Below are 19,687 nucleotides of genomic sequence, written 5' to 3' on the forward strand. Positions count from 1 at the left end.
TATACTAATAACAACTTGGACATTTTCCTTGCTCCCGTTCAATTTTCACTTAGCAACTATCCAACATAACTGCCCTATGATCATTGCAGAAACTTTGCCATTTCTTCCAAACCTATTTTGAAGTAGTTGTATGCATATCTGAATGTGTTTCCAATGATATGGTTTTATGGTGCATTTGGCTCCTAACCTTGAGAAATGGAAAAAAAATAGTTTGTGATTTTGGAATCTCTGCACTTAGTAGAATTTCCAACAATTGAGAAATGGGGCTCCCATGTGCTATATTGGACAGAAAGGGGTCTTTCACATCCACATGTGCATTATTTCACAATTTTTAGAAATTCTACAAAAAGTAGAAATATTGATAATCATGAATTATTTTTCTCATGGTCCTAGTCAAACGCAAGCTGAGGCTTTGGTTTCCCTGGGAATTTCTATCACTGTCTTTTGCCTTTTTTTTCTTTTCTTTTCTTTTTTTTTTAAAAAAAAAAAGAAGATGGGCACTTGCCACTAGCATTGTATTGATGAAGAAGAATCTACATCATTCAGGCAATGGGGCCACGATGGACAAAAAAGAAATCAGGCCCGACTATCATATACCCAAAGCAGAAAAAACAAACAAAAGAGAGGCTGGCAATGTGCCAGGAGGGCATCAGTAGCGAATGGGGTGGCGGGGCAGCAGAGGAGGAAGAGCATCAGGAGCTGCCCGTGCAAGAGGAAGCAGGCAGGGGAACACGCAAGAAAGAGGGAAAGAACAACATTTTCCTCTCCTAACAAGAACCGGTGAGAGCTACAAATGCGTACAGACATACCTAACCACAGAAATGTTAGAGCATAGGAGAGGGAACTTCTAAGCTTGAGGTTGAGATATAAATATTATAGTCACAAATTTTGGCTCTCTTGAGAAAGGAAAAAAAAACTATAAAAAAGAAAAAAGAAAAAGAAAAAGAAAGAAAGATGCTCTTTTTTATATGCTGCAGTGCCACCATAATACAATATGTTATGGTGGCAATTTTCCACCTCGCGGATTGCATCATAAGTGATGATCTGAACCGTTCGTGTTCCAAACTCCATGGTACCCTAGCCATCATAAGAAGCATTGTTGAATGGGTGATTTCGTATAAACATGAATATTTAATAGCTCATAGTCAAATCAAAGATTCAAAGGTCAGGATTATAAAACCATATCTTCTATACGGTAGCATCATGAACATGAATGGTTCAAATCATTTAAAGGTTGCAATTAGGGGTGGAAATCTGCCATGTACAATATTGTGCCATGGCGGCAACCTACCCCATCAAAACTCTCTCTCTCTCTCTCTCTCTCTCTCTCTCTCTCTCTCTCTCTCTCTCACTTGGACAAAAAGAAAATCCAAATGCACTGCAACTCATGAATTCTCTAAAACAAACTCCGCTTCTACCGACAAAACACCAGCTTAGTTTCTTCCCAAACAAATAAAATTTCAAATTCAGCAAAGTAAAAGATCCAAACATTAGACATCATCTCTTAGATAATGGTGTTTGCTGCACACAAAATTTTTCACTACAAATCTACATGTTACTTCTGAATTGGTCTTGTAATTTCCAAACCTTCTATTTCTCCCTTAAGATTCACTATCACACCAACATTATATTCGAAATACATGTATACACAAATAAATAGACTAGAGCATTTGAAACCAATTGAAACTTCATGAGCATTTTCACAAACACATCATGAGCAATGACATTTTCACAAACACGTCAAGAAAAGAACAATGGTATTGTAGACATATATCTTATGGACTATAAACAATGTATATTGATAATGGATTGTTCGTCAATTCGTCAGAAAATTCATCAATCAGAGATAAGGAAATAGGAAAATTTTCAACAAATTCAGAGGAAACGATGAGAATGGACCTGAAATTCGTGTTCGCCTTTGCAGGATCAGTCAGAGAGAGATTGCAAAGGGAAACCCTAAAAATCTCCTGGAAGAAGACCCGTCTCCTCTTTTTCTCTGAATTTGTTGGATTTCTCAACTGAAAGCTTGAGGTTTGAGAAACAGAAATTTATACAAAGAGAGAGAGAGGAGGCGATTAGGGGCAAGTAACTGAACCAAAACTTACAGGATTTCTCTCTGATTCACTAGAAAATGCAAATGAGAAGGGGAGAGAGAGAGAGAGAGAGAGAGAGAGAGAGAGAGAGAGAGAGAGAGAGAGAGATGAATTTGGAAGATGACGCTTCGATGGAAGATGACGCTAGATGGAAGGTGATGCTCGATGAAAGAGGGAGAAGAGGCAATGGCGCTCGACGGAAATGGCGCTCGAAGATGAATTTGGAAGATGGAAATGGCGCTCGCGGATATCCTCTTTTTGATACGATAAAAAATTGAAATCCGAATTCTGTTAGTTTTCCATTATTATAACACAAGCTATATTAACAGCCGTACATGCATGGGACCATTTTCTAGATGCTTAAATTATATTATATAATATAAGTATAATTATTTACCATCTACAACTAGACCGATCATTTGGATAGTCTGGATAAATCTAAATCTTTGCCAGTACTATTATGAATGAGTCACCATTATTTTAAATCAAATACAAAACTCACATGCTTTCACTCTCACGAAAAATGGTACTTGAGCTTTAGATCTGGTATGGCTCTGTGGGCCCCACCATGATGCGTGTCAAACATCGACCCCATCAGTTAGATGTACCATTCCATGGTGGGCCCATGAATTAAAAATCAAATCAATATGTGACTTATGTGGGCCACACCACATACAAAAGTTGAGAGGGGTTATCCTCCATTAAAACATTCATAATTATTTTTGGGCTCACAAAGATGTGTTTCACAAATCCAGCCCATCCATTATGTGTATTCCACTTGGATGAGGGGTCATACCAAGTTTCAGACGCATCCAAATTTCAGGTGGGGCCCCACCAAATGCTTTTATATGTTTTAGGCATGTCTTCACATGATTTTAGATGGCATGGCCCACTGGAGTTTCGTATATGGCTGATTTTTAGGATATCCCATAATTTAAAGGGGACCCATCAAATGCACGGTGTTGATGTTTGACACACGTCATGGTGGATCCCACACAGCTTGACCTTGTGGGGAGTTCTCATGAGCTCGACCTATAGAACGTTTTCCATATATATATAATATTTAAAAAAATATAAAAGTCTATGATGTATTTATTATATCCACACCGTCCATCCATTCTAAGATATCATTTTAAGTCATTAGCTAAAGAATGAGACATAAAAATCTGTAGTGGACCTTGCACAGAAAACAACGGAGAGGGTGATTCCCACCGTTGAAACTATCCTAAGGCCCATCGTAATGTTTATTTGAAATCCAACTGGTTCAAAAGTTTAAAAAAAAAACTTTTGTGGCCCACCATTGAAACAAATATCAGCTTGATCAAAAACTTGTGGCCTTTAGAAGTTTTTAATGGTGGGCATTACTGTCCCACTATTTTCTATGCTGGGGTCCACTAGAGCTTTGGATTTAACTCGTTCTTTCGACATTGCCCTAAAATGATCTCTCCAAATGGATGGAAAGTGTCGATACAAAACATACATCATGGTGGGGCCCAAAAATGAGAGGTATATAAATCTCAGGTGGACCACACCACATGAAAACAATAGTGATTGGATATCCATCATTAAAATCCTCCTAAGGCCCACTTTACTATTTATTTGACATCCAATCTGTTTATTAGGTCATGTAGGCCCCAACAGAGCTCTTTGTTGTCCAACTCCTGTGGCCTGACCTCAGCCAACCTGATGCCAGACTTGACCTTGGGCCCACTTTGATTTATATATTGTATATCCATATGGTCCATTTGTTTTGCCAACTCATCGTAGGATATGAGCCCAAAAATGAATCATATTCAAATCTTAAGTAGACTACAACATAAAAAACAATGGTAATTGAACACCCACCATTAAAAACTTTATGGGCCCACCTTGTGCCCACTGTAATATTTATTTTTATCCGACCTGTTGATTAGGTCAAACATACCCGATCAAAGGAAAATAAAAAAAATAAAATAATTAACAAACAAATATCAGCTTCATCCAAAATGTGGTGTGGTCCAACAGAAATTTGGATGTGCTCCATGAGCTGACAAAATGGATGAATGGTGTGGATATACAATACTTACTTCAAGGTAGGCCCAACAGTTAGGGCCGCACCTAAATTGAGAGGTATATATATAAAGATCATTTTATGACTTGATCCCAAAAATGAGAAGTATATAACTCGATATCTTAGGTGCACCACACCACATGAAAACAATAGTGATTGGATATCCATCATTAAAATCCTCCTAAGGCCCACTGTACTGTTTATTTGACATCCAATATGTTGATTAGGTCATACATATTGTTTTCACTTTTATATGGCCCCAAAATGTTTTTTAATGGTTGACACTCATTTAACACTGTTTCCTGGAATGTGGTCCACTTAAGATTTGGATATATCTCATTTTTGGTCTCATACCGTAAGATGATCTTTAAAAATAAATTAATGACATGGATTAAACACATACATCATGGTAGGGCTCACAGAGCACCAACCACTAGCCATTAGATGGTGTTAGGGGGAGTAGTCAATTCGTTCCCCTTATTTGTGGTGTGGTCTATTTAATCTTTGGATATGATTCATTTTTTGGATAATTCTCTAAAATTATCTCAAAAAATGGATGAACGGTGTGGGTTGATCCCAAATTTTCGGTAAATCCAAAACTCAAGTGTACCATGCCACACGAAATAGGGTGGAATAATGATTTCCACCGTTGATACCTTCCTTGGGCCCATAGTAATATTTATTTGACATCCAACATGTTCATAATATCAAAAAGATATAAATGAAGAGATATCTCATAACCTAAAGGGGACAAATCAAATCCACAGTGTTGATGTTTGACGCACATCATAATGGGGCCCACAAAACTTATTAACATCAATTCTTAGGTTCTCACGAGGTCAGTAAGCTGGGTCACAATTTTGACCAGAATATTTGGCCAATTTTACATGTCTGGTCCATTCACTCTATTTTATTGATCATTACCCTCAATTTGACTAGTTACTCGCCCTGATCATGCTACATATTATAAAGATATTGGGCAAACAAGATTGATCAACAATTTGAGTGAATTTTGATTTAAACATCTGAAGTTATTTACTCTTCAATCTGGACTGATCAGATTGTCCAAAAATGGTTAAAGGTTGTTCATAATATCAAAAATATATGAATGAATAGAAAACACAAACATCAGCTTGATCCAAAACTTCTATGGCCTCCAAGAAATTTTAAATGGTAGAGGTTCAATCACACTATTTCCTGTGGTGTGGTCCACTTGAGCTTTGGATATGCATCCTTTTTGTTCTTTAGACCTCAAATTATCTGTTAACATGGATGAATGGAGTAGATAAAATAAATAAATAACGGTGGAACCCACAGAGTTTACTCTGGTAAGGTTAACGAGTAACTCACCTAAACGTAGTGGAGAAGGGTTTCCTTAAAACATTCATAATCATATATTGGGCTTGCCTAAATGTGATTCACATATCCAACCTACTCATTATGTGTGTCTCACTTGGATGAGGGGTCATACCAAGTTTCAACCACATCTAAAACTGATGTGGCCCCACCAAGTGCTTTTATATTTTTTAGGATGTCTTCACATAGTTTTAGATGGTATGGCCCACTTGAGTTTCGTATACAAATGATTTTTGAGATATCTCATAACCTAAAGGGGACACATCAAATCTACGGTGTTGATGTTCGACACACATCATGATAGGGCCCACAAAACTTACTAACATCAATTCTTAGGTTCCCACGAGGTCAGTAAGTTGGGTCACAATTTTGACTAGAATATTTGGCCCATTTTACATATCTGGTCCATTCACTCTATTTTACTGATCAATACTCTCAATTTGACTAGTTACTCACCTCAATCAGGCTACATATGAGAAAGATATTAGGCATAAAAGGGTGATCAACAATTTCAGTGAAATTTGATTTAAATATCTGAAGTTATTTACTCTTCAATCTGTACTTATTAGATTATCCAAAATCGATTAAAGGTTCAATTAGTGGATGTGCCTAATAATTTAGTAATTTTATTTTTCATAGATAAATTTCAATTTCCATTTAAAAATAACATTTTTTTTTTCAAAATGTATATTTTTTTTACTCTTTTAACAAAATATCATTTTTATTATAAAATATTTCAAAAAAAATTTAAAATACAAATTAACATGTGATATTCTTTTCAATATTTTTTTTCACATGATATTACAAATCATTTAAATATTACCTTTTAATTATATATATAAAAAATCTCACTCATATGATATAAAAATTATATATATATATATAAACATACTACCTTTACCTTACCGACGGTTTTCATCCGTCGGGAAAACTCTAACCGCAAAACTTTTCGTAAGGCAGCGGGGAGATTTTCCAAGTTAAAATTATATTATTATTCCTGACAAAAAATTGTGTTTTACCAATTATTTCCTCTGCGTTAGTAAAACATTAATCCCGACGGCTTTGGTCCGTCGGTAAAAATCTTACCGTGAAACTATTCAAGGTAGCGGGAAATTTCCCAATGTTGAAAACTAATAACATTATTCCCAATGAAAATTTTCGTTGGTAAAAGTATTATTCCTGACGGTTTTCGTTTGTCGGTAAAACTCAGAGCGAAAATTTTTTAATTGAAAAACATAACACTTAATCGACGAAAATTTTCGTCGGTATAACTTTATTCCCGACGGTTTTAGTTCGTTGTTAACACAAAAAACATAACACATACCGACGAAACTTTTCGTCGGTAAAAGTATTATTCTCGATGGTTTTAGTTCGTCAGTAAAACTCAAGGCATAACACTTTTACCGACGAAAATTTTCATCGGTAAAACTATTATTCCTAACGGTTTTAGTTCATCGGTAAAACTCATGGCGATAATTTTTTAATTGAAAACATCACACTTTTACTGATGAAAATATTCATCAGTAAAATTATTATTCCCGATGGTTTAGTTCGTAACACTTTTACTGACGAAAATTTAAAAATATTATTCCCGACGGTTTTAGTTAATCGGTAAAACTCAGGGCGAAAGTTTTATGAGTGAAAAACATCACTTTTACCGACGAAAATTTTCGTCGGTAAAAGTATTATTCCCGACGGTTTTAGTTCGTCGATAAAACTCTAGGCGACAAATTTCTAAGTGAAAAACATAACACTTTTTTCATCAGTAAGTGGTTCGGTGCTTTTTACCGAAGAAAATTTTCTTTGGTAAAAGTTACCGCGAAATTTTCAAAATAGCGTGAAAATTTTCTATCTTAAAAATTAAAATAGTTTTACTGACTAAATTTTTCGTCGATAAAAACATTATTACTGACAAAAAAATTCATCGGTAAAAGTTCAGTTTTACCGATGAAATTCAAAAGGTACTTTTACCGATGAAATTTTTTTCGTCGGCAAAAATTTCATCGGTAAAAGTGCTATTTCTTGTAGTGTCGGTTTGAATCACCATCTCATGCAGGCCCATCACCGATATTATGGATTTCGAGGTTATCATCAGTGGCTCTGCTGGGTTGCTCATCTTTCTGACCCGATCATTCCCCTTTAATGTATTCTCACAGGTGTCCGTTGCAAATGAGGGCCTCGATCTCTTCCTTGAGGTCGAAACAATCATTGGTGGTGTGACCATGGTCACGATGGAAGCGGTAGTATTTCTGCTTATTCCGCTGGTCTACACTAGTTTTCATACAGCTCGGCCATTTCAGCAGCTGTTTATCCCGTACTTCCAAAAGGACTTGTTCTGGCTAGGCATTGAGAAGGGTGTCTAAATTGAATTGACTCTCAAGACATCTGCTCGACTGCTGACCTCTTCTCATACCCTCACCCGGTTTCTTTTTGCTGGAGGACACTTGGGATGGGGCTTCCTCTCTATGTTTTTTGTCCTTCGCTGAGCTCTCAGTGTTTCGAGTAGCCTTTCAAGAACTGAAAAGTTCCTCGACATTAGAGTACTTCTGTGCTTGATTCATGAGCTCTCCCAGAGTCGCGGGAGGGTTTTTCCCTATTGAAAAGAGAAACCTCCCTTCTTTAAGACCAGCTATCATGGCGATTAGAGCTATTTTGTCTGAGTAATTGTCGACCTGCACCGCCTCCCCATTGAATCGCACAATGTAGTCTTTCAATGTTTCACCTTCTCTTTGCTTGATGGTGAGCAGGTGAGTGGACGATTTCCGTTGTTCTTTTCCGACAATAAACTATGTCAGGAACGCCTTGCTGAGGTCGGCTAAGGAACTGATCGACCTCGACTTCAGCTGCCTGTACTAGCTCTGCACAGTTCCTGTCAAAGGAAAAGGCACGACACATGATTAGCTTGGATGCCGACTAGAGCTCCATCCAATCTCTGAAGGATTCTAGATGCTTAGTATGGTCCCCAGAACCCAAGTATGGGGTGATGGGTGGCATCTGGAACCTCGAGGGTAGGGCAGAGCTTATGATGTCGTTGGTGCACTACACTAAAATTGTGAAATGGCAACGGATTTTGCGACGGATTTGGTTCGTCACAAAAAAGGCTTGGTTTAATGACGGATTTAATCCATTGCTAACGGGAAATGTCCGTCGCTCACGTTATTTTTCTCGAAATTTGCTAGGTCAAAAGTTGCGGAGTTTAGCGACGGACCAAAATCCGTCGCTAAAATCAAAATTGTGAAGGATTTTGGTCCCTCACAAATTACCACCCAAAATAATAGTTAGCAATGGATTTTAGTTGCTTTTGCGACAATTCATGGTCCGTTGTAAAATGACTTTTGCCTTGGACATTTGTTTGTTTTTTTTTTTTCTTGTTTTTTAAGAATATGGTTGAAAATTATGTTTTATCGTGGTATAAAATTGGTTTTTTTTTTTTTTTGTCAGCTTGTTAGTACACCCCACTATTAGTGTACACTTCACTATTAGCCACCCCCACTAGGGATTGATGCCAAGGCCTCAAGTGTTGAAACGAGTTTATCTTTCACTCAGTCTACCACTTGAGCTATGGATCAGGGTGTTAGTATAAGAATTGGTTTTTAATAGAATTTCAGTGGTTCAATTGTACTTATTTGTATCTAAAATTATTTTTGTATCAATTGATTTAAGGTAACGAATTTTTTATTTTGTTTTTATATCAAATGAGTAGAAATTATTATTTATTTTTTTCATTAAAACTAATATTTAAATGCTTTGTAATATGACATGAAAAAGAATATTGAGAAGTTAAAAAAACAATTATGATTATAAAAAGATGATTGAGAAATAAAATGGAAATAATTAACGATGTTTGAGAAAATTTGAGATTTTGAAAAAGAAAAACCGTGATTTAACAAAAATCTAGATTTTGGAAAAAAAAAAAAAAGAACATTGAATAAAGTTGATAATTTTGAAAAAAATAATTTGATTTGAGAAAAAAATAATATCTTGAAAAAGAAAATCAAAAAGAAAAAAAATGTGAAAATTTTGGCAACTTCGAAAAAATGAAAATATTTTGAAAAAGAAAATAAGAGTTTGTATTTTGAAATAAAAAATAAAAATGAGAAGTTCGATAATAATCGAGAAGTTAAAAAAAAAATGAAAAAAAAAGAAAAAGATAATCAAGAAGTTCAAAAGAATTAAAAATTTGAAGATAATCGATACCTCAACAAAAAACTGACATTTTGAAAAGGAAAATAACAAAGTACAAAAAAAAATTGCGATATTGAAAAATAATTGAAAATGTTTGAGAAAAATTGAAATTAAAAAAATAATTAAAAAAAAAGTGATTTAGAAAAACACAGATTTTGACAAAAAATATCATTTTGAAAAAGAAAATTGAAAAGTTGGAAACAAAATGGTGCTTTTGAAGAAAAAAAAATAGCATCTTGAAATTTTTGAGAAAAGAAAATTAGATTTTGGGAAAATTTTTGAGATTTTAAAAATACAAATTCAGAATTTGTATTTAAATTTTTTTTGAAAAGTTTGATAGTAAAAATGAGATTTTGTTAAAAGTTATGAAAGAAAAATTAAGATTAAAAAAATATACATTTTGAAGAAAAATGTGATTTTTAAAAGGAAATTGAGATTTATCTATAAAAAAGAATAAGATTTTTTACTAAATTACTAGGCACATCACTAATTGAACCTTTAACTTTTTATGGGCACAAAGATTCACCTGTGAAAAAATGATAGCCCAAGTATAATGAAGTGTAATTGGGATTTGCTAAGGTTGATCTAAATGATCAAGTATGTTCAAAACGTACATGCTAATTAGCATAGAGAACAAAAATCGGCTCAATATGACTTGAAACAAATTAGATCCATCTAAAACACTCTTTAAATGGGCATGATTAGTTTGTTTAGTCTAGACTGATTTTGGACAATCTGAACTAACCTCGAAGTCAAATCTGACCATTGGATCGCAAGATATGGCCCATCATATTGTTGATCAATCATGTCCACCCAATATCTTTCTAATCCGAAACTCGATCGTGGTGAGTGACTAGTTAAATCGAAGTTTGAATAAAAAAATTTGCATTTTCAAAAAATTTGTGAAGTTTCAATAAAATAAGTTTGAAAAATTTTGAGAATTTTAGATAGAAATTGAGATTTTGTGTTTTGAAATAAATTAAGAAGTTTTATAAAAGAAAATGAGGTTATGAAAAAAATTGTTATTTTGAAAATAAAAATTTTGAGAAGTTTGAAAATATAGATTTTGAAAAAAGATAAAAAATTTGAAAAAAAAAAAGATGATGATTGAGAAAGATTCAGATTTTGAAAAAGAAAATGAGATTTAAAAAACACTGAGATTTTTGGCAAATTTTTGACATTTTGAAAATGAAAATTGGAAAGTTTTAAAAATAAAATTGTGATTATTGAAAAAAAGTTTAAAATTTTGAAGAAAATTTGATAATGTTGGAGAAAATCTAAGATTTTGAAAAAAAAAAAATTAATAAGATAAAAAAAAATGAAGTGTTTTGAAAAATAAAATTTGAAATTTTTATGTAAAATTGTGAATTTGTATTTGGAAGATAATTGAAAGAGTTCGGTAAAAAATGAGATTTTGTAAGAATAACTCATAATGAATTGTAATGGCAAGAATAACTTATAATGATGAGATTGATCTAATTCTATGATCAAACCATCCTAATGTTCATTTGAACAGAACGGTTAAATGTATTCATATTGTGCTAATTAGGATATACTACAAAATTCAGCCCATTACGACTTCAAACGAATCAGATTAGTTCAAAACACTTTTTAAATCGGAACGAATAGTTTGTCAAGATCTTGATCAGATTTTGGACAATCTGTCAGTCTAGATTGAAGAGTAAATAACTTCAGATGTTAAATTAAATTTCACTCAAATCTGACCATTGGACGTAAGATATGGCCCATCATATTGTTGATCAATCTTGTATGCCCATTATCTTTCTCATATGTAGCTTGATTGGGGTGAGTAACTATTCAAATTGAAGGTATTGATTAGTAAAATAGAGTGAATGGATCAGATATCTAAAATGGGCCAAATATTTAGGTCAAAATTGTGACCCAACTTACTGACCTTGTGAAAACCTAAGAATTTACGTAAGTTATGTGGGCCCCATTATGATGTGCGTCGAACATCAACACCATGCATTTAATGTGTCCCTTTAGGTTATGAGATATCTAAAAAATCATCCGTACACAAAACTTTAGATTATAACATGACAACCTCATGTCATATAACATGGTAACCACGACCCATATAATATGACAACTACGACTCATGATGACTATGACTCATATAACATGACAACTACGACCCATATAATATAACAACCTTGATCCTTACCACATTACAACCATGACCCATTGTAATGCCCCAGATTTTCAGGGGCCGAGTAGGGACTCGGCTCTTGAATTCCCAAGTGCTACGTGTTCCCTAATGGGCTCTAAATTCTAATGCGTTTGGGTTTATTCATAGCAATGAGGAGTTACGCAAACTATAAACATGAGAATATCATAAAAATGTAAATACGAGCCACTAAACATGTAAGATATCCAAAATACAGTGCCAAGAAAATCCAAACCAGGAACTAGACCCACCCAGATAAATATCCCAAAGTGACTAGGGCCTTGGCCCATGTCCCGCGACCATCCAACCATAAATTAGAAGAAACCGTCGAAGTCTAAGAGTATATCAGCTGTGCCACGTCGTCCACACTGACATCGTCCAACGCGTCTCGCTCCAGGGTTCCTACATCTATATCGGAGTTTGGTTGGTGTTTTAGAATACCGTCCCAGAGTGGGAGTGAGTAGCTAACTCAGTGGTATCATTAGCAATAGGCTACACAAATTATCATGCATAGAGTACATTTAATAAACAACAAACAACATAGAACCCTAAATACTGTTGTTAATGCAAATGCATGGTTATGACATGATGCATGCTCTTCACCACCAACACTCCTTCAAGCGACAACATCTAACTTTCGCGAACCAACACTCCCTCAGTTGCGATCTCGACTGCATAATCATCACAATAATAATGCAATACTGTGGAACATGTTAGCCAGGTTGATTAGTTTAGTTCATTCATTCAGTAGGTTGGGGAAACCGAAATACCATAATGGAGTTATTGCTCTAACCCGATCGTGCGGCTCAAGGGCCGTAGTCATGTGACTCTTGCAACCCTTAACCCTATTATGGGGTTGTCAATCCCGAAAAGTACTATAAACATAGACGAAATAGATTGAGACTTAAATGTCCTAATCGTGATCACTGTAAGGAGGTCGTCACCCCACCATAGGCCGACAGCATGGTTACAGTGTCCCATACCACCGTTCTCGGCTCACGAGTCTAAGTGCTTAATGGACACTACGGGGAGGCTCGTCACCCCAGTGTAGGCTGACAGCACAGGGATAGTGTCCTATACCACCATCCCCAGCTCACGAGACTTTGTGGGCCGTACGTAGCGATTAGATGTGGGCGCAATGGTCTGAGGGTACTTCGGATTCATACATGCGTGATTAAAACATGGTTAACGTACAAGGATGGTCGACTTATAGTCAATATGCCCCGACGGGCTGAATCGTAACTAATTGGCCTGAGAACACTGCCTCATGTAGTCTAACTACGGCCAACAATCTACTGTTCAACTATTCGGGCCAGATTCACTCATTGACAGGTACAACAAGGACCGCCCAAGGAATTTCAGGTAATCGGCCGATCCATAGGGGAAATATGCATCAATACACAGCAAGCAATGATATAATTCATTGTAGGATGGACACTATTTTAGTATAAACAACACATGAACAACAACATATTAAATTCCACCCAATTTTACAGATTATACGTAACATATTCCAGCCTATACAATCACATGGACGATCATATGACAATACACAACACTTAATCTTCCAGGGACCAACATAAATCACATAATTCAGCCATACATTGAAAATCGAGGCAAGTAACTCAACTAGTCAGTCAATTTGCAACATCTCATGCCTTCACCCAATCATAGTTAATCACGAAATCAGGGAATCAACCACCAATCAACAATTTACAACAAATCATGTCTTTATTCTAAGCAAAATTAACAACTAATCAGGAAATCAACAACCAACCAGCAACAATTTGGGGAAATTTAAACATTTGTATCCTACATGACATGCGAATCAACAAGTCACATGTTTAGGGTATTGGGGGTCTAATCCCTTTCCATAATTTCAGCAATTCCTAGTCCAATATCCTATTTATGCAATCCAAATGAAAATTCAGCCACATGCACTAAGAGTTCACCAATCACATTCATTAAACCTACGCTAGGTGCGATAATCGACCACCTAAAGGTAATGGTCCACACCTATTCTTGGTCAGAGGTTACTGGGATTGTCCTAGTGACACCGGGTCCACAAGCTTGAGGTGCTGGGGCCTTGCATTGCATGGAGCGGACAGAAAATTACATGCATGATGCTAATAAACAAGGAAATGAGGTTTAAGACCATATCTTCCCTTAGATGGGGCGGAATTTCGCTCCAACGACGAAATGTGTCGGTACTTTTCGGCAATGGAGAGGTGAGGGTGCCGGAATTTCCAAATTCCAAGCACCAAGCTCACATGCACACCACAATGGCTCTTTCTCTCTCCTCCCTTGCTCTCTCTCTCTCTCTCTCAGATTTCAGCTGCTGGAATCTTAGCAAATGAGAGAGGTTTAAACTTATATAGGTCCAGATTTATTTCTGTTGGCCCTGAGTTTCATGAAGTGCCTTTAATGGCCCTATGAGACCCATTCTGGTTATTGGGGTGCCTTGATGGCCCCCTGGCCCATCTAATTTATGGGATAGATGTCCTATGGCTCGATGAAGGGATAAGTAAAGTTTGATCGCAAACGGATGTGGGAATTTGCCGCAGCGGCCCAATTCGCGATCAACGGTCACTGTTCCATAATCAATGGTCAGATTTTATGGGCAAGGGCGGGGAAATATTTCTAAACTATGGTGCAAATTTGGGTGAAATCCGACTGTTGAAATGTCCTAATTTATCGTCCTAAGTGGTGGGGCCATTTGCTTTAAAATTCAGATTTTTGGTTAATACTAGGGAGAGTTGCATTTTACAAGTGCTGACTAGACAGCGCAAATCGTCTATTTCTAGGCGTCGTCTGAGTCGATCATCTGCAATGGACCACAAGCCCAATAGGGCAAACATTACTCTAAAATTTTGAAACTAGCAGCCCACTAACGAGCAGTGTAGAGCTTGTTCGGGTAATCAGGGCACTTCTAGGATAAATTGAGTAGGGGGATTTCTAGGGTGCTCACTTCAAGAAAAGGGGGCTTTAGCCTTAATTTTTTAGCCTTGGTTGAAAAATGGAGGCTAAACGTGTTTTTTAGCCTCGGTTGCTAAGGAACTGAGGCTAAAAGTTCATTTTTTTGCTTCAATTGCTAGGGAACTGATGCTAAAAATCAACTTTTTAGCCTCAGTTGCATAGTAACCAAGGCGAAAGGTCTACTTTTTAGCCTCAGTTGCATAGTAACCGACGCGAAAGGTCTACCTTTTAGATTCAGTTATATAGGAACCGAGGCGAAAGGTCTACTTTTTAGCCTCAGTTGTATAGGAACTGAGGCAAAAGGTCTACTTTTAGCCTTAATTGCATAGGAACCTAGGCGAAAGGGCTACTTTTTAGCCTCAATTGCATAGTAACGAAAGGTCTACTTTTTAGCCTCAGTTGCATGGGAACCGAGGCCAAAGGTCAACTTTTTAGCCTCAGTCGTATAGGAACCGAGGCGAAAGGTCTACTTTTTAGACTCGGTTGCATAGGAACCAAACCGAGGTGAAAGGGCTACTTTTTAGCCTCAGTTACATAGGAATCGAGGTGAAAGGTCTACTTTTTAGCCTCAGTTACATAGGAACCAAGGTGAAAGGTCTACTTTTTAGCCTTAGTTGTATAGGAACCGAGGCGAAAAGTATACTTTTTAGCCTCAGTTCCACGAAAGGTCTACATTTTAGCCTTAGTTCCACAGGAACCGAGGCGAAAGGTCTACATTTTAGCCTCAGTTGCATGGGAACCGAGGCCAAAGGTCAACATTTTAGCCTTAGTTACATAGGAACCGAGGCCAAAAGTCTACTTTTTAAACTCTGTTGCATAGGAACCGAGGCTAAAAGTCTACGTTTAAGAATATTGAAAAAAATTGAGAATCTTGAAAGAATTAATAATTTTTAAAATTTTTGACAATTGTGAAAAAATTGAGAATTTTGAAAAAAAATGGAGAGTTTTGAAAAAAATTTGAATTTTGAATTTTCTAAGAACTAAGAATTTTTTTAAAATTTGAGAACTCTTAAAAAATTAAGAATAAAAAAATGATAATTATGAAAAAGTATGATTTTTTTTTAAAATTGAGAATTTTTAAAAAATTCAGAATTTTTAAAATTTTTAAAATTTTTGAAAAAAATAAGAATTTTGAATTTGAGAATCTCAAAAGAAATTGAAAAATATTAAAAAATTGAGAAATTTCAAATAATTGAAAATTCTAAAAAAAAAATAAGAATTTCTAAAACTATTAAGAATTGATTTTTCTTTTTTTTTTTTTTGATAATTTTGAAAAAACTGAGAATTTTAATTTTTTTGATAAATTTCAACAAATTTATAATCTTGAAAAATTTAGAATTAAAAAAAAAATAAATTAAGAATCTTGATTTTTTTCTTTTTAAGAATTTTTGTAAAATTGATAAAATATAGAATTAATTTTAGTGCAGGAACTCAAAAATGAAATAGATCCAAATCTCATTTTGGGCCCTACAAATGAATGGATGATTTCCGCATTGCCTGCCACGTGTACCGTAGAGAGACGAGTATAACATGTTCCGTTTCTTATAGATCCAGTATATCATCTCCGTGGCTTTTATTCATCTTGGAACTTAAGCTTGAAGTAGAGCCCTCTCTCAAAATCCCTGAGCTCCAAAAGGAAAACAGAGCGAAATCACATTTTACTTCTGCAATTCTCTCTGTCAAAATCCCCAAGCTTTGAAAGGAAAACAAATCGAAATCACGTTCAACTTCTGCAATTCGATCCTTTACAATGCCTAGAAACGTCAATTCTGTCCTCCACACCAGCAATCTGTTCGTCGATTTTAGGTACTCGTTCTCTCTTTTTTTCTACTGATTTCTCAACTAAAATCCTCTCGAAAATTAGAAATCGAGGCAGAAATCTTCATTTTCGTGCGTTTTCTCCATTTGGCCGTTCAAAATCCAATTTTCGCATTTTTTTGGTTCGATCTAAAGAGTTTTTTTAAAATTTTTTTAATTAATTTTTTATTTTATTTTATTTTATTTTATTATTATTTTTTTTTGCTGTTTTCACTGAAATCTTGCTCAGGAAGTGGAAAATCATGTCGTTTCTAACTCATTTGCTGGATTTGAGCAGTTTTTGCATTGCAATATCAGTGATTAGGGTTTGGTGTTCGATCTGAGAGCAAAACCTTGTTCTCTGCTGCGAAATCTGCTCCTCCATTGCCGATTTCCGTGCAGGCTAGATAAACAAGGGGCATATACACCGATATCAGCTCCTCACCGAACCGAACCCTAGCTCTTCTCTGTCTTTTCCAATATTTCTCTCGTCTTCGTCAGATCTTCCGCCTCTCTCTCTCTCTCTCTCTCTCTCTCTCTCTCTCTCCCCCTGATCATCAGATCCTCAAAAGACAGCAAGCTCTTTTCCATTTTTTTCCACATATGGATTTTTTTTTCTCAATTTTTAGTGCTTAATCTATTTTAATATGAATCCATCTTATGTCTCTCAATTCTGAGAGATTTCGTTGGATTTTGATCTGATTCTCGAATCTCATATCCTTAATTACGGGTTGGCTACACCTACAACCCACACTTCCTAATGCTAGGGAATTCAACATGTCCAGGTAATATTGGAGAGGGTAGAGCATTTAGCTCAGTCAGTTTCTGTATACGAAGACAAAATATTTCAAAAAAGAGCTCGTATTCAGTAGGTAATTGGCTTGTTCTTATTCTTATTCTTCTCATCTTTGTTTATCATTGTCTGACAAGCTTGAAACTGTCATGCTTCTTGTTTTTTGTTGGGGTTAGGTCCCACAGCTTCCATGTTAAGCAAATCCGGGTTAGTGAGAATGTACTGTAATCCACATCTTGTCTGTTTTCTCATTCTTTATGGGATCCTCCTTTTGGGTTTCCTTTCCAGCACTTCCAACTCTCAATTCCACTCTCCTTCCTTTCCCTACACACATCCATCTGCATTTCACTTCTTGTTTGAGAGTTTCCTTTTCCAGAAAAATGGAGTGATTTGAAACGAATTTCTTTCTTTGTGAAAACAAATTCAGGTGCAGGCATGGGTATTTCCATGTGGTGAACAATGACTACACTCACTGGGAGATGTATGCGATTGGCGGAAGTGCAAATCCCACCATCAACAGCCAGGGCAACAGATATCTTGCCCCGACGAATCGCTTTGCCAAGGAGGTAATGTAACAGTAACAATTGAATTCTCTAACATCTCCACTACCATAAACTACATTTACAAATTGAAAAATGGTATGAGCAAGCTCTGTTAGAGTAGATTCCCACCACTAATCCTATTATATTTGAAATATCTGTTATAAATTAGATTATATTAGATTTTAGGTTACCTTTAGTATATAAACATGTCATTGCCAATGGAATAATTCACCTAAGATCTTCACAATGTAGTTGCTAAAATGTAAGAACTCAGTGATTTGGTCCTTAGTACAAGCTAAATGTATGTCATCTCATCTAGTGAGGTTGTCACATTTCAGGCACTTGTGGTGAAGCTAAGGGAAGGCACCGGGCCAAATGCTAATACTGGTGTTGTCACTGGAGTTCTTGCAACTGTTGGGGAGCTTGCTAGGGTGGTGGGTTTACTTCCCTATTTTTTGGGTTATATTTTGAATCACGCAGTGTGCTATGGTACAAGTTCCAATTTCATTAAGTCCGATACTTTAAATTAGCTTGCCTTTTATGTGGGTGGTACGAAAAGGAATGATGAAAAGGTTCTATTTTGATGCTAAAGGTTTCTAGTGAGCGGTCGACATGGTTTACTGCAGCTCTTCTATAGCTTGGTTCTGGGCATTCTCCAGTTCCTTCACATTCTTGTTTTGTTAATCTCGTTGCTGAAAATAAATCAATTCCTCCATTTGCACTGATCCATTCTTATGTGTGGGGAGGGTCTGCTACCGGATTTTTCTCTATTCAGTTAGATGTTTCATTTCATTTATCAATGGTTTTACTAAGTTTATATTGAAATATCTGATGAGCAGCATAAATGAAGTCCCATAAAGAATGGAGATATGTAATTCTCAAAATTCTTGTTACTGATGGATGCAAAACTGAATATGTACTGCAACAGTGCCATTGGCACTCTCCTGAACTGAATATGTAGTGCAACAATGCCACTGGCACTCTCCTCAGAGGACACCGTCAATGGGAAGAGGTACGGTGCTACCTATCTCTAGAAGGAAATAGATAATATCTTCATTTCTGGATGTCCTGATTCCATAGCATAGTTAGGACTTATTTTTGTGTCTTGGGTGAAAAACTGCCAACATTGAGGTCTCTCGCAAGGTTATTATTGAAGGCCATTTGAGAAACACCATGGCTTCAGTGAATTATAGCTGTGGGTATGTAACAGATGCGTATGTTTATTGTGTGATTAGTCATTATATCATACAACTTTGCACGTCTTACATCTGTGTATGTTTATTCCTTCTCTTTCACCTCTGTACATTGCTTGATCTTTCTTTCTTATTCTGGATCATTGCGGAAAAATGACTTATGGTTATCATACACATTTAGCCGTTACTTCCTCTCACTCAGTTTATCATACTCAGTTAAAAGGAGTACTATTTCGTTTATAAATTATATATGAATTGTCTTGTAGGTAAATTATACATGGAAATAATTTTATATACAGAGGTAATTATTTTAAAGAGACAATCCAATATTCATGTATCACTATAAGATAAAGCAACTCCTAGTTGAATGAAGAGACATGGATTATCCAATCAATAGATCTGGATTGTCCATTAGGTTCAGCCACACTTCATGGGCCACCATGTAAAATACACTGATTGGATTATCATAACTGTCCAAAAGTTGAACTTTCATTTGCTGACATTCTATTTTCCA

The 19,687-nt window shown here is 35.8% G+C and overlaps 1 protein-coding gene across 1 annotated transcript; it reads left to right on the plus strand.

Annotated features, from left to right (window-relative positions):
- The first annotated feature begins 659 nt into the window (after positions 1–659).
- Positions 660–19,114, plus strand: LOC131220092 (uncharacterized). The gene is made up of 9 exons (XM_058215062.1): positions 660–823; positions 7,556–7,739; positions 8,247–8,309; positions 16,453–16,654; positions 17,431–17,517; positions 17,615–17,645; positions 17,866–18,004; positions 18,319–18,414; positions 18,820–19,114. The coding sequence occupies exons 1-9, from the start codon at positions 660–662 to the stop codon at positions 18,826–18,828; spliced, it is 975 nt and encodes a 324-aa protein (XP_058071045.1). The 3' UTR covers positions 18,829–19,114.
- The last annotated feature ends 573 nt before the right edge of the window (positions 19,115–19,687 follow it).

The sequence above is a fragment of the Magnolia sinica genome, chromosome 12 (genome assembly GCF_029962835.1).
Source record: "Magnolia sinica isolate HGM2019 chromosome 12, MsV1, whole genome shotgun sequence".
In the NCBI taxonomy this organism is placed as follows: domain Eukaryota; kingdom Viridiplantae; phylum Streptophyta; class Magnoliopsida; order Magnoliales; family Magnoliaceae; genus Magnolia; species Magnolia sinica.

Bases quoted from the DNA above. Each gene is read 5' to 3' on its own strand.
- LOC131220092 (XM_058215062.1), top strand. From the start codon at position 660: ATGGGGTGGCGGGGCAGCAGAGGAGGAAGAGCATCAGGAGCTGCCCGT. The intron at 824-7,555 runs GTTAGAGCATAG...CATCTCATGCAG, and splicing joins ACATACCTAACCACAGAAAT to GCCCATCACCGATATTATGG. The intron at 17,646-17,865 runs GTTAGTGAGAAT...AAACAAATTCAG, and splicing joins TCCATGTTAAGCAAATCCGG to GTGCAGGCATGGGTATTTCC.